This window comes from Fusarium odoratissimum (genome assembly GCF_000260195.1).
Source record: "Fusarium odoratissimum NRRL 54006 unplaced genomic scaffold supercont1.1, whole genome shotgun sequence".
Taxonomy (NCBI): Eukaryota; Fungi; Ascomycota; class Sordariomycetes; order Hypocreales; family Nectriaceae; genus Fusarium; species Fusarium odoratissimum.
Window position 1 is genome coordinate 2,105,315 of NW_022158687.1, and position 21,647 is coordinate 2,126,961.

The 21,647-nt window shown below is 50.1% G+C and overlaps 10 protein-coding genes across 12 annotated transcripts; 6 read left to right on the plus strand and 4 right to left on the minus strand.

The window, feature by feature from the left end:
• The first annotated feature begins 306 nt into the window (after positions 1-306).
• Positions 307-3,574, plus strand: FOIG_00730 (delta-1-pyrroline-5-carboxylate dehydrogenase, mitochondrial). The gene is made up of 2 exons (XM_031197127.1): positions 307-960; positions 1,019-3,574. The coding sequence occupies exons 1-2, from the start codon at positions 724-726 to the stop codon at positions 2,510-2,512; spliced, it is 1,731 nt and encodes a 576-aa protein (XP_031072894.1). The 5' UTR covers positions 307-723; the 3' UTR covers positions 2,513-3,574.
• A 344-nt stretch (positions 3,575-3,918) lies between these two features.
• FOIG_00731 (uncharacterized protein) lies at positions 3,919-7,428 on the minus strand. Of its 3 annotated transcripts, XM_031197128.1 has the most exons (4): positions 7,133-7,428; positions 7,034-7,082; positions 6,216-6,975; positions 3,919-6,165 (listed from the first exon to the last, which is right to left on the minus strand). In XM_031197128.1, exons 1-4 carry the CDS (start codon positions 7,256-7,258, stop codon positions 6,108-6,110), a joined length of 993 nt encoding a protein of 330 aa, XP_031072895.1. In that variant the 5' UTR covers positions 7,259-7,428; the 3' UTR covers positions 3,919-6,107. The 3 variants fall into 3 exon arrangements, with proteins under 3 accessions (XP_031072895.1, XP_031072897.1, XP_031072896.1); XM_031197130.1 differs by having other exon boundaries at positions 3,956-6,165; positions 6,216-7,082; XM_031197129.1 differs by having other exon boundaries at positions 5,984-6,975.
• FOIG_00732 (uncharacterized protein) lies at positions 3,921-6,148 on the plus strand. Its single transcript, XM_031197131.1, has 2 exons — positions 3,921-4,940; positions 5,002-6,148. The coding sequence occupies exons 1-2, from the start codon at positions 4,281-4,283 to the stop codon at positions 5,563-5,565; spliced, it is 1,224 nt and encodes a 407-aa protein (XP_031072898.1). The 5' UTR covers positions 3,921-4,280; the 3' UTR covers positions 5,566-6,148.
• Positions 7,429-8,000: 572 nt separating the features above from the next.
• On the plus strand, positions 8,001-12,079 carry FOIG_00733 (TTK protein kinase). Its single transcript, XM_031197132.1, has 2 exons — positions 8,001-10,036; positions 10,086-12,079. Exons 1-2 carry the CDS (start codon positions 8,183-8,185, stop codon positions 10,887-10,889), a joined length of 2,658 nt encoding a protein of 885 aa, XP_031072899.1. The 5' UTR covers positions 8,001-8,182; the 3' UTR covers positions 10,890-12,079.
• FOIG_00734 (uncharacterized protein) lies at positions 11,014-12,152 on the minus strand. The gene has a single exon (XM_031197133.1). It carries the CDS (start codon positions 11,968-11,970, stop codon positions 11,350-11,352), a length of 621 nt encoding a protein of 206 aa, XP_031072900.1. The 5' UTR covers positions 11,971-12,152; the 3' UTR covers positions 11,014-11,349.
• A 28-nt stretch (positions 12,153-12,180) lies between these two features.
• Positions 12,181-13,451, plus strand: FOIG_00735 (ribosome biogenesis protein n). The gene is made up of 2 exons (XM_031197134.1): positions 12,181-12,248; positions 12,302-13,451. The coding sequence occupies exons 1-2, from the start codon at positions 12,246-12,248 to the stop codon at positions 13,079-13,081; spliced, it is 783 nt and encodes a 260-aa protein (XP_031072901.1). The 5' UTR covers positions 12,181-12,245; the 3' UTR covers positions 13,082-13,451.
• A 303-nt stretch (positions 13,452-13,754) lies between these two features.
• Positions 13,755-15,821, plus strand: FOIG_00736 (protein arginine N-methyltransferase 1). The gene is made up of 6 exons (XM_031197135.1): positions 13,755-14,076; positions 14,132-14,145; positions 14,216-14,235; positions 14,311-14,420; positions 14,567-14,898; positions 14,959-15,821. The coding sequence occupies exons 1-6, from the start codon at positions 13,994-13,996 to the stop codon at positions 15,435-15,437; spliced, it is 1,038 nt and encodes a 345-aa protein (XP_031072902.1). The 5' UTR covers positions 13,755-13,993; the 3' UTR covers positions 15,438-15,821.
• FOIG_00737 (phosphoacetylglucosamine mutase) lies at positions 15,593-17,891 on the minus strand. Its single transcript, XM_031197136.1, has 2 exons — positions 16,969-17,891; positions 15,593-16,910 (listed from the first exon to the last, which is right to left on the minus strand). The coding sequence occupies exons 1-2, from the start codon at positions 17,722-17,724 to the stop codon at positions 16,053-16,055; spliced, it is 1,614 nt and encodes a 537-aa protein (XP_031072903.1). The 5' UTR covers positions 17,725-17,891; the 3' UTR covers positions 15,593-16,052.
• Positions 17,892-18,404: 513 nt separating this feature from the next.
• Positions 18,405-20,657, plus strand: FOIG_00738 (crossover junction endonuclease MUS81). Its single transcript, XM_031197137.1, has one exon. It carries the CDS (start codon positions 18,602-18,604, stop codon positions 20,345-20,347), a length of 1,746 nt encoding a protein of 581 aa, XP_031072904.1. The 5' UTR covers positions 18,405-18,601; the 3' UTR covers positions 20,348-20,657.
• On the minus strand, positions 18,523-21,450 carry FOIG_00739 (riboflavin synthase, alpha subunit). Its single transcript, XM_031197138.1, has 2 exons — positions 21,301-21,450; positions 18,523-21,248 (listed from the first exon to the last, which is right to left on the minus strand). Exons 1-2 carry the CDS (start codon positions 21,329-21,331, stop codon positions 20,575-20,577), a joined length of 705 nt encoding a protein of 234 aa, XP_031072905.1. The 5' UTR covers positions 21,332-21,450; the 3' UTR covers positions 18,523-20,574.
• Positions 21,451-21,647: the final 197 nt, after the last annotated feature.

Consider the following 21,647-nt stretch of genomic DNA (forward strand, 5'->3'; position numbering starts at 1 on the left):
GGATGCTCTCTACAACACAGATCCCATCATTGCCTTTGAAATGCTACCTCATCTGCTTTAATATCTTGGAAATCAGTAAAAATTTCGATATGTGCTTCTGGAATACAGTAAAGAAAAGAGACTACCGCTTTTAGTGGTACGGTGCGGCTCTTCGCGGGCAAACAAAGATAACATGCCAGGCCCCATCTGCCGAGATCGGCCCCAGCATCAGAGAGCCATTGACCTATCAGCGTCTATTCCCGGGCTTACCGTAGCTGGGGAAGACAGGCGACGTCATGTGCCATGTCCCCACGCATTCACTTTTTAGGCCGTGATAAGCCGCGACCATAGCAAAGATTAGCTGTTGTAGGCGTGTGTAGCTTGGTGAGGAGACCAGCTTAGCTCGCGTGGCAACGGCAGTGCAGTATTTTTGTCTGAGACGAGGAGGAATTGCTACGCGAGATCTGGGTCTTGAGTCGTGATAACTGTTCCAAGATCGGAATTTCTGTTAGTCAGGATCGTTGTCGTTGGTTGTCGTGCCAGGAATTTATCTTCTATTTCTTCTCCCCCATCTTCTGCGTCTTCCCCTCGCCTTCTTTTCTTTCTCTTCATCTTCCATCTTCGATCGTCGTCGAACAAGAGTCTTTTGTTACTGTGTTTTGCCTTTGTGATACCCCTCCCTCCATTTCGACGACTCCCGATAACGAAGAACATTCACATCACATCACATCACATCACATTATAATGTCTTCTATGATGTTCCTCAACAGGGCTGGTGCCCGAGGTATCCGCAGCGCTGCTCAAGCTCAGCAAATGCGAACTGCTGCGACTTTGGCTACCTTCAAGACCCCCAAGGTCTTTAACGAGCCCAACCACCACTACGTCAAGGGTAGTGAGCAGCGCGAGGGTCTGACTGCTGCTATCGAGAAGCTCCAGAAGAAGCTGCCCATCGAGGTTCCCGTTGTGGTTGGTGGCAAGCAGGTAAGTTTCAATAAGTCAAGGCCATTGCAAGAACCATGTCTTACATGAATTCTCATAGATCAAGGCTTCCACCCTCTCCAAGCAGCAGAACCCTGCCGACCATGCCACCACTGTCGCCTCTTACCACACTGCTACCACCGCTGATGTTTCGGCCGCAATCGACGCTGCTCTTGCTGCCAAGCCTGCCTGGGAGGCCCTCCCCTTCGCTGACCGAGCTGCCGTCTTCCTCAAGGCCGCCGACCTCATCTCCACCAAGTACCGCTACGATATCATGGCCGCCACTATGCTCGGCCAGGGCAAGAACGCTTGGCAGGCCGAGATCGACGCCGCTGCTGAGCTGGCTGATTTCCTCCGCTTCAACGTTCATTACGCTGAGCAGCTCTACAACACCCAGCCTGAGCACAACTCTCCCGGCGTCTGGAACCGTCTCGAATACCGTGCTCTCGAAGGTTTCGTGTACGCTGTCAGTCCCTTCAACTTCACTGCCATTGCCGGTAATCTCCCTGGTGCCCCTGCTCTTCTCGGGAACGTCGTTGTCTGGAAGCCCAGTGACTTTGCCATTGCATCCAACTGGCTCGTCTATCAGATCCTGATTGAGGCTGGTCTCCCCAAGGATGTTATCCAGTTCGTTCCTGGTAACCCAGTTGATATCACCAAGGTCGTTCTAGAGCACAAGGAGTTTGCTGCTCTCCACTACACTGGAAGCACCGCTGTCTTCCGTCAGCTGTATGGCACCATCGGTCAGGGTATCGCTGAGGGCCGATACCGAGGCTATCCTCGTGTCGTTGGTGAGACTGGCGGCAAGAATTTCCACCTGATTGACCCTACAGCCGAGATTGACAACGCTGTCAAGCAGACTGTCCGTGGTGCCTTTGAGTTCCAGGGCCAGAAGTGCAGTGCCACTTCTCGACTTTACGTCCCTAAGTCCATGTGGCCCGAGTTCAAGGAGAAGCTTGTCGCTGAGGTTGAGGCCATCAAGATTGGCAACCCCACTGAACACTCTAACTTCATGGGTCCCGTCATTCACGAGGCTTCATTTAAGAAGCTCTCCGGTGCCATTGACGAGGCCAAGTCCGACAAGGACCTCGAGCTCGTTGTCGGTGGAAAGTACGACTCTTCCAAGGGCTACTTCATCCACCCTACTATCTACGCCACTACCAACCCCAACCACAAGTTCTTCTCTACTGAGTTCTTCGGTCCTATCCTCACCACCTACATCTATGACGATGCTGCCCCCAACGCCATGGCTGATGTCTGCAAGCTCATTGAGACCACCTCCGACTATGGCCTAACTGGTGCCGTGTTCGCTGCTGACCGTGAGGCTTCCCGCTTCGCCGAGGAGCACCTCCGTAACGCTGCCGGTAACTTCTATGTCAACTGCAAGAGCACTGGCGCTGTTGTCGGCCAGCAGCCCTTTGGTGGTTCTCGTGCTTCCGGTACCAACGATAAGGCCGGCAGCCAGAACCTCCTGACCCGCTTCGTCAATGTTCGGGCGATCAAGGAGGAGTTCACTCCTACCACCAAGGTCACCTACCCCAGCAACGAGGTCTAAGTGCTGACTACCAGTATACCGTCTGCATACAAAAGCTGGAGTGGAGTTCGGGCAATGATGATACCACATGGATGACTTACGAAGGTGAACTTCTATAGGGCTGCCCATGACAGAAGGAAAAGAGCACACATCTAACAGCACAACTAGCTGTCACAGGCCACTGAGAGTTGGCTATCGATCAAGTATCTTGCCGAAGAGCCTAGGAAGCAAAACCAAGGATCTTGAATCGCTGCAGCGTGGTCAAGCCTTGCTCGTGGGTCCGTGGCTTGCCAGGGGTATGTTCTTGGCCAAGAGCCGCCCCAGGGTCTCTCTCCACGTTGGTTCACCCAGGAAGGTGATGGGTGGATTTCATCCGTAGTAGGATTGGGGAAAATGATGGGGTGTGCCGTATGATAGAAAAGGCCGTCGACGTCGAAAGTACGCGCACGTGCTCAATTCAATCCAAGGACGAATAACAAAGCCGAATTATCTAGTTGTGACCTTTATTGTTCCACAGTTGAATCGAATGTCGAAAAGAACCCTTGTCTTGTCCCAATTGATCCCGGAGTGTTTTGAGTCTGTGAGCTCCCAGGTTCAAGATAGGACACGTGCCACTCTGCACTGGTTGTATATCTTTGCCTATTTGAAAACCGAAGGATGCATGATGCTTCTTGAATTTGTTCGCTGCTCGGCGCTTTTTCAAAGGCTTGCGGAGCCGGATGTGCAGTACCCTATGTACTGTAGTATGTATAAGGGTGGAGGTGGAGACGAAAGGTTGGAGAGTTTGGAGATCTCATCAAGCTCCAGCTTTCGTTGTAGGCTCACGTTCTGATCCCTAACTATCTGAGCGATCTGGGCCCAAGCTCGAAGGATATTGGTCGGTGCGGACTCCCAGTATCCTATTTCCCGATCCTATTTCCCTTTCATTTGATAGTGAAGGATGAGAGGCGCTCGTGAATAGACAATTGAGCTCACTCACCTAAAAACCGTGACTTATACCCATCACAAGCATCATGATACCTCGACCTTCATTTCATGTCACAAAGGTGCCAATGCCGCACGCTACCAACCCTCGTGCCCTCCATTAAAGATCCCAAGTAACTTTAGTTCTTTCTCCATCGAGAATGGACGCCAACCTAAGCCTCGTTCCTCTTCTTCTGAGACTGGACCCCTGCCCACCAAAAAGTCTACCCCGACCACGTTGATCAATTCCCCACGCTGATTCGCCCAACACCAAATAGAGCACGCGACCATTTCCTCGATGATGCTTGGTCCATGAAATCGCATCCCTTCAACCTGGTTGCTCTAGGATAAAGTTGGACAAAGCCTGAGATATAGTCTGCTGCTCATTGCGCTGGATTGGAGGGAAGAAGCGGGTTCGAACGTGAAACTCGCTGGCTAGGCGGCGTTACGGTGCGCTGAGTTGCGTGTTCGTGTCTGCATGTGCATGTTCCGTTTGGTTCATCGATTGTCGTTGGAGCATGTCTGGTACTGTATCCGTAGGTTGATCTCGGTGACCAATTTAATGTCTTTTGCCCCCATGCCCGTATCTTCATCTTGACTCTCAAACGAGACTGGAACTTGACTGTCTTTGGGACTCCCATATACCCTTTTCCTCAAAAATTTCAGGATAGCCACAGTGGTTGTATCTCTCCCTTTATTTATCCTTCCCTTGAGTGCTCTCTTGATTTAAACTTTGACCGTCGTGTTCGATTGGCCATCATTCGCGAAGAGCAACTAAGTATCATCACTGCCTTTTGAGGACGAGTTCAGACTCCACGATTCCAGGATGCCTCGACCGGGCCTTCCTCTCACACCGGGTTCTTCATCTGATATCAAGGGCAAGGACGGAACTCAACAGCTTTCCTCATTTCAGCTGTCTTTTGAATTGCCGCCTCCAGCAATTCATGATGCTTCCCGCATATCGCCGACCATGTCATCTCAGGTCTCACCAACAGATACAAAATCGCACCGACTCACCACAACGTCCCCAGGAGCAACATACCCAATGCAGCCTGCCGAGACAGTGAAGGCACGCCGCCGTTCTTCTGCTGCGAAAGACCAAAAGGACAATTCGTTTGCCCTGCCGCCTCCACCAACGAGATCACGCAAAATCATCCAGATGAAGCCCCGGCAGGATGGTAATGGTGACAACGGTGGCAGCAAAGATAAAGCGAAGACGACCAGCAAGAACTCTGCATCAGCAAAAACGGCCACAGCAGCCATTTCTAAGTCAACAACGTCAGGATCAGGAGATGCGGCCGCGGACGACAAGGCGAAGAAGAAGCAACCGAGTGCTACAAGCGCAGCAGGTCGAAAAATTGCCAGAAAGACCGCACACAGTTTGATCGAGCGTCGAAGGCGGAGTAAGATGAATGAGGAGTTTGCCGTGCTTAAAGGAATGATCCCGGCTTGTACAGGAGATATGCATAAGTTGTCGATCCTCCAGGTATGTGTCTGAATTGTCCTCGAAAATAGGGATACAGCTGACTAAAGGTTCTGTAATGCAGGCCTCGATCGAATATATTCGATACCTGGAGGATTGCGTCTCCAAGCTGAAAGCACAACAGGAGGAAGATAATGGTCAGACCGAGTCCGGGCGGCAAACACCCACGGGACGCGACCGTTTGCCGTCTATTCGTGAATTTCACCCGACTTTTCAAGAAGACCCAGTCGGCGATGAGGATGTCGAGATGGAGGACTCCGATGTTACGTCGCCTGCCATGACTGCAATGTCAGATCGTAACCCTCGCCACCCATCAGTGTCTCCTGCTCTCCCACCTCAGGATTCTCGCAACAGGGCGCAATCATATTCGTCTGTTTCAACCGATCATCGACGTTATAGTTACAGCGTTTCTGCTGGCACATCTCCAGCATTCGGCCCACAGATATATGGGGCGCCACATTATGCCCGCAGCGATGCCTCAGCACCTGGTTCAGCGTTGACAAGCCCGGCTCTCAATCCCCAGAGCGAACTTGATCAAGAGGCCATGGCTGCATTGCTGATGCTCAACAACGATCGTCGTGACTCAAAAGGCCGAGGGCTTTCAGTGCGCGATCTCCTAAGCACATAAGAGTCATGGTACACAGCCGACTAATGGGCATGTTCAAGCTGGGTTGAGACTGTATCTGCCACAAAAACCTTGCCTTGCCTTGGCATCGACGCAAAGCATCTGGAAGGACTTCGAGAGATTTAATATTGCCCTTGAAGGTCAAAGAGGGCAGACCATATTTGCTTCAACTGCGTTTTTATAGGAACCATAGATCTGGTCAAAAGTCGAAGGAAAATAAAGAGCTGTATCTATTGGGTTTGTTTTGGACGTCGGATGATGAGAAAGCGGAACACGAGATCATGGTGGGAAACCTGGACCGGTTCACTCTTTGCAAGGAGTTGGAAAGAATGATGTGGGGGTCGTTTTTATGTTCATGCCCTCTTGCCGGACCGTTTTGGACGATTCGCATTATTCAAGAATCACTTCTCAATACAGGAAACTCTGCAACAAAGAAGTATTATGATAATTATATATTCCATATCACTCAGGGATGTGGATAATATGAACTATGTAATTAATTCTATGAAATGTGTATCTTGACACTGATATTAGTCTGTCTCTTACTAAAGTTTGAGTCTTTGGCTTCCAGCCATATCGTCCCGAGCATCTTTAACTAGAAAGCTTCCTGATGTTAGCAATTGGAGAAGAGTGATCAGGCCTGCAAAACTTACTTGTACCATAAAATTGTCGGTCCAATCGTCATGAGGTGCCACAAGCTGTGAGCGTCAATGCAACCCAGCCAAGGTGGGAAATCAAACAGTTCCATGCTCATGGCAAATATAATCCAAGCAACCACGAAACCGGGCCAAACAGCCCACATGCGCCTTGACTCCCTATATCTCTTGAAACTAAACCAGGTCCACAGGACATTCTGCACGATGCCTGCTGCCACGTTTGCAGCCATGTTGTACGTATAATCCCAGCGGATAAACTTGAGGTACGAGACATGGCCAAGAAAGAGAGAGGCGCAGACGAGCGACCAAACTCGTAGGGTGGTTCTTCTTCGCGGGGTGCGTTTATCCAGTCTGAAAACCCTTACCACCGTGTAGTACAGACCGTACAGGACATTGGCGCCAGCAGCGAAGTAATCAAGCTCCTCAGTGAACCGGAAATCACGAGTATGAAAGATAGAGCTGAAAACCCAAGAGGAGATACCGACATACGCTAGCCAATCGTAGAATATTCGCAGGGAGTAAGATTTCGGTATCCTAGACTGGACCTTCTTCAAGCCATCCCAATGCGCCCAGAGATTGCCGAGAGAAAAGAGGACACTAAAGGGCTCCTGCATGCCGAGGAAGCGATAGAAGGGCCATTTCCCGTAGAATTGTTCGACCGTGAGGCCCGTGGCCATGCGCTGACCTGTTACAATATGCTGGCAGGCATAATCGCATTCACTGGCGCAAGTCCAGAATAGGAGTCGATGTAGAACAGCTGTTGTCGGGAGTTCACATTAGCTGTGTCTTTAGGCGCGCGGATCGGGTGAATATACGGATTGGAGTTTGCGGTTTATCAGGGGAGCAGTTTTCAGCATTGCAGACCTGTGGCCATGGTTAATCTTTGGGGTGGTTTTTGTGCTGCATTGGCTCACCTTGAGACAGTCCTTAAATTCTGGCAACTTGTCGCCAGTTGAGGCACTGACAACTACCGTGAAAGCGAGGACGAGGACGGTCAAGGAAAAAATCCGCGCCCATGGCCGCCCCCTTTGAGTTGCCATTGCGAGCGCATCGACCTTTGAATGGCGAGAGAATGAGGTTGGAAATAATGTGAACCTGCATGAGAGAGGGGGAGATACTCCATGTACCTTGAGCTGGTTTGACGATGTGGCTCACTTGCAACTCGACGTAACGTTGATGTTTCAGATGCGTGATTGGCTAGAGATCCTAATTATGACCGCTTTGGTGGGTCTAGTTTCTTTGTGGAGAAGGACCTGCTTGCTTGTTCGCTGGGGTAGCTAGACTTCGAAATCCAAACTGTGATATTTGACAAAGTAAATGTCTCTGAAGACTCTTTAAAACCTTCAAAATGGCTACGCCTTAGCTGGGATGTATGGCTGTTATAGTCTGCTCAAATATGATATACTTGGACTGGATCTGCTTTTCTCTTTTAAGTCATGCATCTTGCTAAATTCTGCAACTAACTGCACACTGTACAGATCCAACGCCGTTACAGAGTACTTGTTGAATTACATTTGACATGACAACTTAAATATAAATTCAATAATTAACTCAGATGTAATCTATGCTTTATCCGTTTCAACGGTAATGCCCATATCGCTTTTACCAATTTTCAGAAGATTGGGCATCAGTCAAATCCTTTCCAGTAGTCATCCTGCATGAAATTGCAACCCTACACTCGGCCGCTAGTTAAGCTAAGGCGAGATTGGTTGCTCGGCAACCGACAGCTCCCTGATTGGACCATATTTTCTCGTCGAACAACACGCCTTGCTTTCCATATCTCTCTTCCCTGACGCAGACGCGATAGTCTCAAGTTTTGGAAACCGTCTTGCAATGCAAGCAATGGCAATAATAACCGACTCGTAGCAAATACTTTATCTTGCCGCCAAATCAGTCATCACCAATTCCTCACCGCTTCGATCATTACACGCCTGAACGCGCTTTACCTTGAAAACATTATCGATATGGCGACAGCTTCGCCGACGCCCATGGGCAATGGTCTTGTCCGACGAACATCCCAGCGGCAAGCTTTAAGGAGATTGCCATCGCGACCCATTATGAACCACAGCGACAACTTCCATGGTTCAACGAATGCTGCTCTCCCTAAGGGCTACCATCCCAAACCCCAGCAATTCCACGACGACAGCTCCGAGGATGAGATCCCAGTACCTATGAAGCTGAGCGCTCTCACCAAGGCGCTTCTAAACGACGGCGCCCCTACATCAACAGAGCAAGCTCCTTCACCTCCCCGGACGCGGCGACGTACCAGTGCCCTGAACGCGTCCACATCATCGGCGACTGAGACACGCCGGCACAGAAGATCCGGAAGCGTCCAGGCCCACGATACAAGGTCTTCAAGACAAGCTAGCCCGACACCAGCTACAAGCAGAGAAATAAGTCCGGTACGAAAGAGGGTTGTAAGATTAAGCAACACACCTCAGAGTCTCAGCCAAATGCAGCCAACAAAGCGACGCTCAACTTCAGTCTCCCGATCAAATCAACGATCTCGACCTCACAGCCGCCCTGGAAGCCGCGACATGTCTTCTGACGAGAGACAGGATTCCAAGCAGGACTCTAAGGATTCCAAGCATGATTCTCAATTGGACGTGAACACACCTGCACAAGGTGGACGCGTCGTCCGAATTAATGCTGGTTCTCCAAGCAACAGGAGCAGAGTTGGCTCCACTGGCCCTTCTTCAGGGAGGTCGATGGAGCGATCCATGCTAGATAGATCTGCTATTGAGGACAACGACCAACCTGAAGAGCCAGCCACAGTCGCGCGAAATCCTCCTCCCTTCCACCAAGGCAGTGTCTCTCGATACCCTTCAACAAGTACAAGGACACGACCTGAGGATAATATTAACCTACAGAGTTCAATGCGCGTGAAGCGTGTTAGCAAGGTTGCAGGTAGCTTTTTGAGCGGACCAGCCCGACGCGGTCGCCGAAGGCAGAGCGAAGAGGAGGGGGAGGCCAACGCCGATGGAGAATTGATATTGTCTAGTCAGGAAGCTGAGAGTCAACCCGGGGAGGATCAACATGCCGCTTCATATTATGGAGACGGTATTCGAGATTTCAACTCAGGAAGCCCAGTAAGCGGACAAGCCGCTGCGAGGGCAGTCCATCGCCGTAATGCTTCCAACATGGACCTACGCCTAGGCTCTGCAAGAGCATCCAGGGAAACATCACCTCGTGAGCCTACACCAGAGGTTCAGGTTCCCGAGTCCGAACCGAAGCCTGAACAGGAGGAGGAGATTCATTACAGACTCCCCGCACCTCGTCCAGAACTCCCCTCAGGTCGGGATCAAGAGAACGATGTCCAAGCAAGCCTCAAGAGGACGAAGCCATCAATGGAGGTTCTTCTGGACAAGATGCCAAAAAGACCGATGAGCGCTGACCCTGCTCCCCTAAGAACAGTCTCACCCGACCGAAAGCCTCTTGCTTCTATGGCTAGAAATACTCCCCTTCGCCAGGCTCCACCGCCACCTCCCAAGATGTCTGTCCTCGAGGCTGCCACTTCTACTGCGGGTGCTGCTACGGCTACACAGGCAAAGCAAAGGAGGAATATCCTGCGGGTGAATGGTGTAGCCTATACTCGACTTGACTGTCTTGGCCGAGGTGGCAGTGGAAAGGTGTACCGTGTTGCTGCTGAGAATGGCAAGATGTTTGCTCTGAAGCGGGTCTCTCTTGAGAATGCAGATGACTCAACCATCAAGGGCTATCTTGGTGAGATTGATCTTTTGAAGAAGCTTGGAGAGGTGGAGCGAGTTATCAAGCTGTTTGACTGTGAGATGAATACAGAGAAGCAAGTTCTCACTTTGGTAAGTTCACATCAGCCAGTAGCGCGGATAATTTGCTTACTTGGCACAGCTTATGGAGATTGGAGAACTCGACTTCAACACTTTTTTGAGAAAACGGTATAACCCCGAGGCTGCCAAGTTCGATCCAGTCTTTGTACGATTTTACTGGAAAGAGATGCTCGAGTGTTTGCAAGCAGTTCACCAGTGTGATATTGTCCACTCTGACCTCAAGCCTGCCAATTTTGTGCTTGTGAAGGGTCAGCTCAAGCTCATTGACTTTGGCATTGCGAACGCTATTCAAACCGACGAGACTGTCAACGTCCACCGTGAGACTCAGGTTGGAACACCCAATTACATGTCACCTGAGTCTCTCATGGACTCAAATAACCCCCGGGGTGGCCGCGTTCCAGGTCGGCCTAAGCTTATGAAATTGGGCAAGCCCAGCGATATATGGTCTCTGGGTTGCATTTTGTATCAGATGGTTTATGGCCTCCCTCCATTTGGCCACATCGCCAACCAGATGTCAAGGTGTCAAGCCATCATTAACTGGGATCACGACATCGAGTTTCCTTCACGCGGCATGGGAGGCATGTCCGTTCCCCCTTCACTCATCCGCACTATGAAGCGCTGTCTTAACCGCGATCACCATATGCGACCAACCTGCGAGGAGCTATTGCACGAGTCCGACCCCTTCTTATACCCCGCAGAGCTCACCGACAAGGCCCTCCCCATTGACGAGGAGCTGCTTGCCAGAATCATCCAGAGCGTGGTGACGAGATGCCGGGAGCGCATGCCAACAGAGAGCGAAAGCTTAAGCGTCTGGCCACAGGCTTATTGGGCCAGTGTTAAGAAAGCGATGGCCGGGAGAATGTGACAGAAGAATTATCATGTATAATGCTGGAGTTGTCGGGGCGCTATTGCTCGCTGGATCAATGAGTTTATGACCAATTTGAACGGATTAGAAAGAAAGCATTCATAGCTGGGTGTTGAGGAGTATCATTCTTGTCGTTCGCTGCATACCTGCATACCTACTTTTGTACTTCAGACATAAGGGATTTTTTTATAATATGGCAAGGCTTTCGGAAGTCAGGGGCGTCTATGGCTTTTAACTGCGCGTTTCAGCGAGTTAACTGAATAAAAGCATTTTCAGCGATATTAACAAACTTGAAACGCTCCATTGGCTTTGTAAAGTTTGCTGTATTATTGTACAGCCAGCTTGATGCTGGTAATGGTACATTGTTTCGAGGCATTTCCTATTTGTACATGGACATCAACAGTTTTGTTGAAACAGATCCTCGAAACATCTTCCTCTCAACCCTGTGCCATCTCGTAAATCATTCGATATCCTCCAAGTTGTTGATGTTCAGCTCCGAAATCCGTAGAATAGTATATCGGTGCTTGCTTTTTGCCTGTCTCTTTCTCCTCTGCCTCCTCTTCTTCTTGATTTTGATTCGTAGCGGTTCAGATTCTGTTCCAACAACAGTAGCCCTGCACTCAAAAACCCGCTCATCAATGTGGGGAGCGCCTTTCATGGTGTAATCTCTGCTACCAAGAACACTCGCACGGTTGAGTCGTAGTACATCTCCAGGTTGAACGCCGGGCATACGGAAAGGTAGACGAACTTGATCGCCCTCGCGCACAAGGTAGGGAAATCCATGGACATGAACAGTGATGTAGTGGTCTGGCTGGGCGGCAAGGAATGGCAAAAGGTTCTTGACTGAGTCTTCCATAGGCTTTGGAGGCGGTGTAGGATGGCTGACTTTGAAAGCGAGGGGTCGAGGTTCATTTGCCGTGGGATTGGTGGCATTCTTTGGGTGACGCTCAGGGAATGGCTCGACGATGGGAGCTGTGGAGGTGAAGGCGCGGGCTTGGATTGCCAATATAGACGAGGGTGTCGAGAGTCGAGCGCTGGGAGCTCTAAGCTCCAGCATGGAGCGGAAAAGTGCCCTGCTCATTATGGACCGCAGTGCCTTTCGGGCTTGGGCACTATCGCTGGTCAATTGAGGGGAATGGGCTGTCGGCCTTGAAGTCGTTGTAGTGCATCTCGAAAAAGTTCAGGCGTTGGCTCATGGGTGCGTTCGGAAAAGCGTACTACCGAGCGCCGACAGAACGGTCTCAGTGCCAGCGCCGCCTCCCGATAAACCGCCACTTTTTTTTTATCGTCAGGGAAATTTCAGCATCAACTCCCCGCTAGCCATAATAAAGTCCCTGCCTGGGCGATACAGACAACATGGTATGCATTAAAGAGCGAACGATTGCCAGAATGAACAACTAATCTCCTCAAAGCCTCAGAACGAGTATATGGAAAGATGGCGAAAGCTACACGGTCGCCGTCTTGATCATGAGGAACGAGTTCGCAAGCGTACCGCCCGTGAGGGCCACAAGGCCTCTCAGGATGCCCAGAACCTGCGTGGTCTCCGAGCCAAGCTGTACCAGCAGAAGCGACATAAGGAGAAGATTCAGATGAAGAAGGCCATCAAGGCGCACGAGGAGCGCAACGTCAAGACCGCGGACGAGAAGGAGCCCACAACACCTATGCCCTCTTACCTGTTGGACCGCACAAACCCCTCGACTGCCAAGGCTCTCAGCAGCGCCATCAAGAACAAGCGAGCTGAGAAGGCGGCCAAGTTTGCCGTTCCCCTGCCCAAGGTCCGAGGTATCAGCGAGGAGGAGATGTTCAAGGTTGTCAAGACCGGCAAGAAGATCCAAAAGAAGGCCTGGAAGCGCATGGTCACCAAGCCTACCTTTGTTGGACCCGACTTCACTCGACGCAACCCCAAGCACGAGCGCTTCATTCGACCTATGGGTCTCCGTTATAAGAAGGCCAATGTCACACACCCCGAGCTTGGTGTCACTGTCCAGCTCCCCATCATTAGCGTCAAGAAGAACCCCCAGAACCCTCTTTACACCCAGCTGGGTGTTTTGACCAAGGGTACCGTTATCGAGGTCAACGTCAGCGAACTTGGTCTCGTCACCGCCGGTGGAAAGGTCGTCTGGGGTCGCTATGCGCAGGTTACTAACAACCCGGAGAATGAGGGCTGCATCAACAGTGTCTTGCTGGTGTAATGTGCTCAACGGCGTTGCCGCACAACGTTAAGAGGGTTCGTTTGTCTAAGTTCGAATGCATGTATTGGCGCCAGGGCGTTTATTGGATTACCGCACGAAAAAGAATGGCCATGATGGTAGATGGTTGGTAAACGGGTTGATTGTCGACTGAAGATTCCCAGTTGTGATGAAGAAGACTCACTCGAGTTATAGGCCACGCTCTGCTGAGGCAGATCTTGATCAGGCCGTAGATAGATGAATACAAGATCTAGAAGGTACTTAAGTAGCAGCGTCTATTGCTACAAGTACTAATTTCGATCCTTTCACATACATATGAGCTACTTCTATTTGCGGGGGCGAGAATTGTGCTGTAACTAATTGGACAGCTGAGGGTATACTCTTCTTATAACGGGTGTGACATTCAAACTTTCAATTAGTATGGGTTACCAGTGCAGCTTTTAATAACAATACTTAACGACGCCAGGTTGATTGCAGCTCTGCACCTCTTTTCAGCACTCCCACCGGCTTCAGCCAAGACATCTTAAATTTCATCAGTCAAATGTTATGCCTCGGGGTTTTTTTCTTCTTTGACTGTTTTCAGCCATTATTATTACCTTAGCTTAAAGAGTTGGACAACCTGACTCTCGTCTACACTTGTACCTTTTTCAAGCTAACCGAAAAGGCAGATGGCGTTGAAAAAAGGGTCCCTTTGCCGCCTTTTAAAAAATCGGGCGGTGACGGCGATAAATTATTTTCTGCCCGAACTAGCAAAATCGCATTGGTCTGTGGTTCCCCGTCTCGCCCGCCAAATCTGTATTGCTCCGTTTTGCGACTCAATCTTTTTTCCTCTCTGCCTTTTCTTCTTCTCTCCATCAACCAAGAAAACAGGATTCAACAGTTTTAACCCTCCGTTACACTCAATAATTCTTCAAAATGAGCGGCGATAAGATGGATGTCGAGATTGCTGAGCAAAAGATGAATTCTATGGAGCATAGCGAGCAGCATTACTTCAAGAGGTCAGTTCGCTCAGCTCTACAAGAGAATCATTGTATACTAACTGCACCGACATAGCTACGATCACCATGGTACGAACAACCACTGAAGATACATAACCATTTGAAAGAATAACACTGACATATTATTGCTCTACGATAGGTATCCACGAGGAGATGTTGGTATGTAGCTCCCCTCCCCCACAGTCCTTGCGCTGCTGTACGGGCACTGGCTGACCAGGTTTTCTATAACTGCAGAAAGATGAGGTCCGCACACGATCGTACATGAACGCTATCATGCAAAACAAGCACATTTTTAAGGACAAGGTGGTTCTTGATGTTGGCTGTGGTACGGCCATTCTCTCCATGTACGTGCGAAACGAGATCCTCCAAAAGCCCCTTGTTATGCCCCGCGCTTGGGGAACGACAGCACATCCCACCTTTGCAACATGCGATGTTCTCTATAACCCGACGAAACATTAAATGAACTCGAATTGACGGAAATTATTCACAGGTTCGCCGCTAAGGCTGGTGCCAAACATGTTATTGGTGTGGATATGTCCACCATCATCTTCAAGGCCCGTGAGATCGTCAAGGTTAACGGTCTTTCCGACAAGATCACCCTTCTTCAGGGCAAGATGGAGGAGGTCGAGCTGCCTTTCCCCAAGGTTGATATCATCATCTCAGAGTGGATGGGCTACTTCCTTCTATATGAGTCCATGCTCGACACCGTTCTTTACGCCCGAGACACTTATCTCCAGAAGGATGGCTTGATCTTCCCTGACAAGGCCACTATCTTCTTCGCTGGTATTGAGGATGGCGATTACAAGGAGGACAAGATTGAGTGTAAGTGACTACCGTGCTTTGACTCTCGCTTCATAAGTTTATTTGCTAACACCGTCTTAGTCTGGAACGATGTTTATGGCTTCGACTACACCCCACTCAAGGCCACTGCTCTCTCCGAGCCCCTCGTTGATACCGTCGAGGTCAAGGCTGCTGTCACCGAACCCACCGCCGTCCTCACGCTCGATCTTTACAAGTGCACCACAGACGATTTGGCTTTCCAGGTCCCCTTCAAACTCTCTGTTACCCGCGATGACTTCGTCCACGCCCTGGTCTCGTGGTTCGACATCGACTTCACCGCCTGCCACAAGCCCATCCGCTTCTCCACTGGCCCACATACCAAGTACACCCACTGGAAGCAGACCGTCTTCTACTTCGAGGATGTTCTCACCGTCCAGCAGGGCGAGCAGATTGCTCTCAACCTTGATGTCCGACCCAACTCCAAGAACAGACGTGATCTTGACATCAAGATCTCCTACGAGTTGGAAACTGAGGATGCTAACCGTGCCTCCAAGGGTGCGCTTGAGTACCGCATGTGCTAAAAGGCTTCCATATAAGACGGTGCCGATTTCTTGCTAATGATGACACGAGAAGTAAAAAAAAGACATCTAAGGGTTAAAAAGGAGACCCAGGGAGCAAGGAGATAGACACTTGCGGAAACTTGGGATCTGTGTATACGGGGGACGGCGTCTTGCATCTTACACGGGGTAAACATTGCTGCTAGATACAAACATAGGAGAGAGAAAACAACATAATCGCGAGGGATGGCGTAGTGAGTTGACGACCCGTTATGAGTGATACCACAAAAACAGCACTCCGGAGTCACCTAGTCAAAGATCTTTTGGTTTAATATCTAGTCTTTCGTCCTGACCCTGTGTGATCTCATCGACTATGTGAAACTGCAATAGCAAGACCATCTATTGACCGATAAAGTAATGAGATTTCATTCATCGTTAAATTGGACTGAGCATCCCGCTCCTTGTCCTTTGGCTAATCCTGACCTGGGCTTGATAACCCATTTTTGGGAAACCTTTCTTGTTTCTTTTCCTTCCTTCTTTGTAGACACTCACTTCCCCACACATACTATGTTGGGTACGTTTCTCCTTTTATCCCCGAGTTATTTTATGCGATTCCATTTTCACCTAACCAGGGTATACTTAAGAACCAAACTGCTTCACGATTTGAGCGACCTTGTTAGCGAGTTCATCGGCCTCGGAGCGAGTAGCAGCCTCAGCATAGACACGGCACGCGTTCTCAGTACCACTGGCTCTAGCAAAGGATCGGGCACTAGTGTACTTCTTAACACACTGGTCGATCTCATCCTGAGCACCCACAGGGTGGCTGAGGCGGCGCTCAGCATCCGTGGTCTGGAACAGGTCCTTGTTGCCAACTTCAACGCGAACAAGACGGTTAGGGAGGTCATTGTAGGTCATGGCCCAGTCTTTGAGAGTCCAGCCCTTGTGGGCGAGAATGACTTCAACCATGAGCATATCGGAAATAGCATCGCCAACGGTCTGGTTGATGAGATCGCTGACGGCAGCGAGGGTGTCGAGAGCATCCTTCTGGGCAGGAGACTGGGGCTCGGTCTCACGGAAAGCACGGATGGCCTCCTGAGAGAAGACAACGGTACCGTGACCATTAGCCTCGAAGTAAACACCAACGTCGAACTGACAAGCAGCGTGGTGCAAATGCTTCACACCAGTAGGAGTGAAGACGACGGGAAGCTGAAGGTGCTTCTCAATATAGTTCGTGCTGGCACCGTTGGCATAGGCGGTCTGAACAACGCCAATGCGGAGGTCATCAGCAAGGCCGGCAGATCGAACGAGGTCACCAATGAAAGAGGCATTGAGAGAAGAAATACGATCGCCATCGAGCATGAAGAAGCCTGTCTCAGGATCGACCCAGTAGTAAATCAGACGATCGGCATCACCATCGAGAGAGCAGCATCGGGCGCCGGGGACGGGCTTCGGGCTGGGAGGGGCTCGCTGCTTCGTCTTGACGAAGTCCGCTCCAGACTAAGAGAATAAATGTCAGCTATTGCGACTGGCAGCCGAAGATCTGAAGTGTACTTACATCAAGGTTCAGAACCTCGGGCCGGAGGACATCATCGTTAACAACCTTGATGTCGATGGTACCTTGAGGCAAGACCTTGAGGAACTCAGAGAGCTTGGGACCTCCAACACCGTTGGCGCAATCCACGATAAGCTGTCCCTGGGGCTTGCGGCCTCGAAGAGCGCGAGTAAAAGCCTCGGACATTTTCTCGTAGTAACCCTGCTCGCTAACCTTGCCATAGGCCTTAGGGGTGCCCTCGGTGTTGACGCATCGGGTCAGGTAGTGAAGCTGGGGGGTGGTGAGGATCTTGTAGTCGGTGTACTCTGTGTTGGTAGCCTCGAAAGCATCGGCGAGGGCAGCAACGAGGGAGTGGCCTGAAGGACGAGTGTCACGGCCATAGATGACGCGGCCAGGAGAGGAGAGATCAATCTTAAGCTGAGAAGCCAGAGCCTTGTAGTTGTCGAGAAGCTCCTGATCAGAAGGAGAATTAACGAGCTTGGTAGCATAAGTCTCCCACTCCTGTTCAAGCATCTCGCCCATGGGGTCAACGATCTTGACACCATTGTCGACAGCTGGGTTGTGGCTAGCAGTGATCATGACACCAATGGCCTGGCCATTGAGCTTACGGCTTCGAAGACCAGACAGGAGACCGACACGGAACGAAACACCATCAAGAAGATCGGCCTTCATACGGAACCCCGCAGTGCCATATTTGTAGACATGGTTAGGCACAATAGGGTGCTTTGCCGAAGCGGCGAGAAACCTGTCGTCAGACATTCTACGATTTCTTTTCGAGAAAAATTAATGGTGCAGTTTATGAGATGAAAGAATGAAAGACCAGAGAAGACAAGACGCAGGCGGGAGGAAACGAGAAAGATGGAGCTCGAGAGTCCCTTTTGAAACAAATCGAGGCCTCCCCAGTGACGACCTGGCGGGGGACCTTCCAGAGGGCACCTCAGCATACGAGGGGTACCTAAATGAGGTAACAGTGCTTACCTACTGCAAGGGTCTACAGTGCATTGTCTACCTGTTTATGCAAACCAGCCACTGCACTTTCATCCTACAAGCTGAGCTGAGCTTAGCTTAGCTTAAAGGCAACGGGTTATGAGATGGGGCTATGGAGAGGTCTTCTCGGCGGTCAAAAATACTTTTTTATACCGCTTCAATCGAATGGTTTCTATGAGGTGCTAAAAACAGACACAAAACTCTCAGATATGCCCCACCCAATGCCCAGAGCTATGTAAGGTGCTGTACGCAGGTGGGGGTTGTACCTGGTTTAATTGGGTGCATCGCTCAGCACCTTACCCGCCACAATTTTGTTGGTGCAGGGCCTCACGTCAGCCTACAGGCTACCTTAGGAGTTCACCTCGTGCATGTATGTTTCTCTCACCTCAAGATCTCTCACCGCCCAATGACCCCGTAGGAGCGAAAGAGGCACGTGATCTCGTGTCAAGTCTCCACACCCACTCCAGGCAACGCGAGGCTCTCGACGCGTCATTTTCACGACATACAAAGACGAGGACAACATTGACGAGCTCGGATTTGGGCGGACTGCCGCTCGTCTTGTATTGCATTTTGATTGCCAAATTCTGGGATATCTAAAGAATTGTCCCTTTTGAGGCCTTCAGTTGTGCAGCTGAAGGGTGACGGCAACATGGATGATGCCGATTCGGCCAACCCGCAGCTGCTGGCTTGGGTCAAAGAATGGCTCGATCTGGCGCGCGAACGCAATTCGAAAGGTGTTACAACTTACAGAACTGCTTATAATTCGTTAAAAGCATGTCCAATCACCTTTGAACACCCTGCACAGCTGCAGCAGCTCAAAGGTTTCGGCCCCAAACTCTGCGAACGCCTTGAGCAGCAATTAAAGAAACACTGCGAACAAAATGGCCTGCCTATGCCCCCACACCCCAGGTCTCGTAAGGTGATACCAGTTGCTGGAGTCGACAATGGCGAGAGCTCTTCAAAGCCTGCCAAAAAGGCACGGAAGCCTAAAGCATATGTTCCTGCTTTACGCTCTGGAGCCTTTGCCTTAGTAGTTGGCCTTTCTACATTGGATGAAGACTCTTCTGTTGGAATGACAAAGGCGGAACTCATCGAAGTTGCACAACTGCATTGCGACTCATCTTTCTCGGCTCCTAGCGACCCTACCAAATTTTACACTGCCTGGAACTCGATGAAAACTTTGCTGCAGAAGGAATTGGTGTACGAAAGAGGACGACCTCTACGGAGATACGCCTTAACTGATGAAGGATGGGAAGTTGCAAAACGTATAAAAGACACGGAGCACTGGCAGGCCGAGAATGGAAGAGCTAAAGACCCGACTTCAGCACAGCCTGTTAATCCAGATTGTCAACCAGAATCCAATCATAGGCCTAGGTCGCCTTCGATTGAAATTTTCGAACCTGCGAAAGCGCCTTCAGAATACCAAAACGTTGTGTCTGATGGCCCAACAGTGTCGGACGACAATTCATTGCCAAATTTTACACCAATCCGACTACCTCCGGGATCCTTTACTGTTAACTTAGTGCTAGACGTTCGCGAGGTCAGAGCGAAGACTGATCGCGATTACATGCAAGAGGAGCTAGCAAAACTGGGCGCAAAACCCATCATGCGCAGTATGGAACTTGGAGATGCCCAGTGGATCGCAAAATGCCATGATCCAAATCTGCTCGTATCACAAGGTGCCGAGGGCGATGAGGTCATTTTGGACTGGATTGTTGAAAGGAAACGCCTTGATGACCTGATTGGGAGTATCAAGGATGGCAGATTCCACGAGCAAAAGTTTCGCCTGCAGCGATCAGGTGTGAGGAAAGTTATTTACATCATCGAAGAGATCTCCATGGACCCGGAAGTAACATCTAGATATACCGAAGCCGTCCGGTCAGCCATTGCCTCCACACAAGTAGTCAATGGCTACTTTGTGAAGAGGACGGCAAAAATGGACGACACAGTCAGGTATCTTGCTCGCATGACAGCGATGCTGAAGCGGACATACGAGAGCAAACCACTCAACGTCATTCCTACCAAAATTCTTACATCTCAGAATTATCTTCCTCTGCTAAAACACCTGAGAGAATCTATATCTCCAGACTGGTATATCACTTATCCCGCCTTTTCGTCACTTGCATCCAAGTCAGAGTCTATAACTCTGCGAGACGTATTTTTGAAAATGCTTATGACCACCAAGGGCGTCACGGGAGAAAGAGCGCTCGAGATTCAGAAGCGTTGGAAAACTCCGTATGATTTTGTCAAGGGTTTTGAGGCCTGCGGAAGTGGCGAACAGGGGCTGAAACGCAAACGCGAGCTGGTCTTTAGTCAGACAAGTCATCTTGTCGGACGAAAGAAGTTTACCAAGTCTTTGAGCACCAAAATTGCAGAAGTCTGGGGTGATGCATGATAGTTTTGTATACGTGCGAGGAGACGAACGTGTACGGATATTGGGAAAGGAGGGATATTCCGATTATACTGAAATGCAGACGGTGTCAACAGGATGGAATGGTCGGTATTTCAAGGCATTTGTATTAAAGCGTTGGTGGTATCAAGCTGGTAGGATCCATGAGCATAGTGATACCCAGGATTATGAGAAATACGAACCTAAACCTTTAATGATGAAATCTATTAACCTCATGGCTTTCCGCCGAATCCCTGGGCCACGATTCTCTCAACGATCTTCTCAATAAAGGGAAACGAGGCAGCAGCTCCAGGTTCCGAGCCAACAACACCGCCCAAAGACTTCTCTGCATACTTGGCCATCATATCAACCTCAACATTGACAGTGTCACCCTTCTTCTTCTGCGCCACGACAACCCTCTCTTGGGTGTACGCAATCAGCATAACCTCCCACCATGCTTCATCATCGTTGACCTTGGTGACAGTCAAGCTTGTGCCATCGATGGCGATAAAACCCTTGTACACAATGTACCGCAGCATATCCTTGCGGGCTGGTTGGAACCGGAAGGTCAAGGCATTGCCATCCTTCTCAACAGAGAGGATCTCGGCAGTAGTGTCGACATGACCCTGAACAAAGTGGCCGCCCATGCGGGTATCAGCCCGAACAGCACGCTCAAGGTTGACGTTACTGCCCTCCTTGAGATCGCCTAAGTTGGTGATGCGTAGAGTTTCGGGGGCAACGCCAATGGTGAAAGCCTCGGGGGTGAAGGATGTGACTGTAAGGCAGACGCCGTTGACAGAAATGGAGTCGCCGTCATGGCAGTCTGAGAGGAGCTTTGAGCCAGAAGGAATGGAAATGGTCAGAGAGGTGCCTCCTGTTGAGTCATTGGTGTTGAGGTTGGAGACAACTAGAAGCATGTGAGTGAGTGAGTATCTAATATTGAAGTGAACATAACGGACCTCCCACTTCTTCAACAATTCCAGTAAACATGATGGGAATATATGATTTGATGCCTGGGTCAGTGATGTTGAATAGCTAGGATTATATATCGAAGTTAACGGAAAGTCTACAGGTAACAAGCAATGACAAATGCTTAATGAGTCGGATGGGTACTGATGCCATTCCACTCTGCCCCGCGGCCCGCGAATGCCCCGCACTGGCTCTGAAAGAAATACCGGGACAGCTTTGGGTTCTGATGCTTTATTGCCGCACAAGCATATCGATTTCGTAAAACTGTATTCAGAGTGGTAAAGTAGTTCCTTAGAAGCCCATTTGCCTAACCATCCGGCTCAATAAACCTGCCAAT

What these genes read in the sequence shown, in the direction of transcription:
- FOIG_00730 (XM_031197127.1), top strand. Translation starts at nt 724, where the DNA reads ATGTCTTCTATGATGTTCCTCAACAGGGCTGGTGCCCGAGGTATCCGC. An exon ending in TTGTGGTTGGTGGCAAGCAG is followed by an intron (nt 961 to 1,018) that starts GTAAGTTTCAAT and finishes GAATTCTCATAG; the next exon opens with ATCAAGGCTTCCACCCTCTC.
- FOIG_00732 (XM_031197131.1), top strand. Translation starts at nt 4,281, where the DNA reads ATGCCTCGACCGGGCCTTCCTCTCACACCGGGTTCTTCATCTGATATC. An exon ending in ATAAGTTGTCGATCCTCCAG is followed by an intron (nt 4,941 to 5,001) that starts GTATGTGTCTGA and finishes TCTGTAATGCAG; the next exon opens with GCCTCGATCGAATATATTCG.
- FOIG_00731 (XM_031197128.1), bottom strand. Translation starts at nt 7,258, where the DNA reads ATGGCAACTCAAAGGGGGCGGCCATGGGCGCGGATTTTTTCCTTGACC. An exon ending in AATTTAAGGACTGTCTCAAG is followed by an intron (nt 7,083 to 7,132) that starts GTGAGCCAATGC and finishes CCATGGCCACAG; the next exon opens with GTCTGCAATGCTGAAAACTG. An exon ending in CCGACAATTTTATGGTACAA is followed by an intron (nt 6,166 to 6,215) that starts GTAAGTTTTGCA and finishes AACATCAGGAAG; the next exon opens with CTTTCTAGTTAAAGATGCTC.
- FOIG_00733 (XM_031197132.1), top strand. Translation starts at nt 8,183, where the DNA reads ATGGCGACAGCTTCGCCGACGCCCATGGGCAATGGTCTTGTCCGACGA. An exon ending in AGAAGCAAGTTCTCACTTTG is followed by an intron (nt 10,037 to 10,085) that starts GTAAGTTCACAT and finishes TACTTGGCACAG; the next exon opens with CTTATGGAGATTGGAGAACT.
- FOIG_00734 (XM_031197133.1), bottom strand. Translation starts at nt 11,970, where the DNA reads ATGAGCAGGGCACTTTTCCGCTCCATGCTGGAGCTTAGAGCTCCCAGC.
- FOIG_00736 (XM_031197135.1), top strand. Translation starts at nt 13,994, where the DNA reads ATGAGCGGCGATAAGATGGATGTCGAGATTGCTGAGCAAAAGATGAAT. An exon ending in GTATCCACGAGGAGATGTTG is followed by an intron (nt 14,236 to 14,310) that starts GTATGTAGCTCC and finishes CTATAACTGCAG; the next exon opens with AAAGATGAGGTCCGCACACG. An exon ending in GGTACGGCCATTCTCTCCAT is followed by an intron (nt 14,421 to 14,566) that starts GTACGTGCGAAA and finishes AATTATTCACAG; the next exon opens with GTTCGCCGCTAAGGCTGGTG.
- FOIG_00737 (XM_031197136.1), bottom strand. Translation starts at nt 17,724, where the DNA reads ATGTCTGACGACAGGTTTCTCGCCGCTTCGGCAAAGCACCCTATTGTG. An exon ending in CCGAGGTTCTGAACCTTGAT is followed by an intron (nt 16,911 to 16,968) that starts GTAAGTACACTT and finishes TTATTCTCTTAG; the next exon opens with TCTGGAGCGGACTTCGTCAA.
- FOIG_00738 (XM_031197137.1), top strand. Translation starts at nt 18,602, where the DNA reads ATGGATGATGCCGATTCGGCCAACCCGCAGCTGCTGGCTTGGGTCAAA.
- FOIG_00739 (XM_031197138.1), bottom strand. Translation starts at nt 21,331, where the DNA reads ATGTTTACTGGAATTGTTGAAGAAGTGGGAG. An exon ending in AATTGTTGAAGAAGTGGGAG is followed by an intron (nt 21,249 to 21,300) that starts GTCCGTTATGTT and finishes ACATGCTTCTAG; the next exon opens with TTGTCTCCAACCTCAACACC.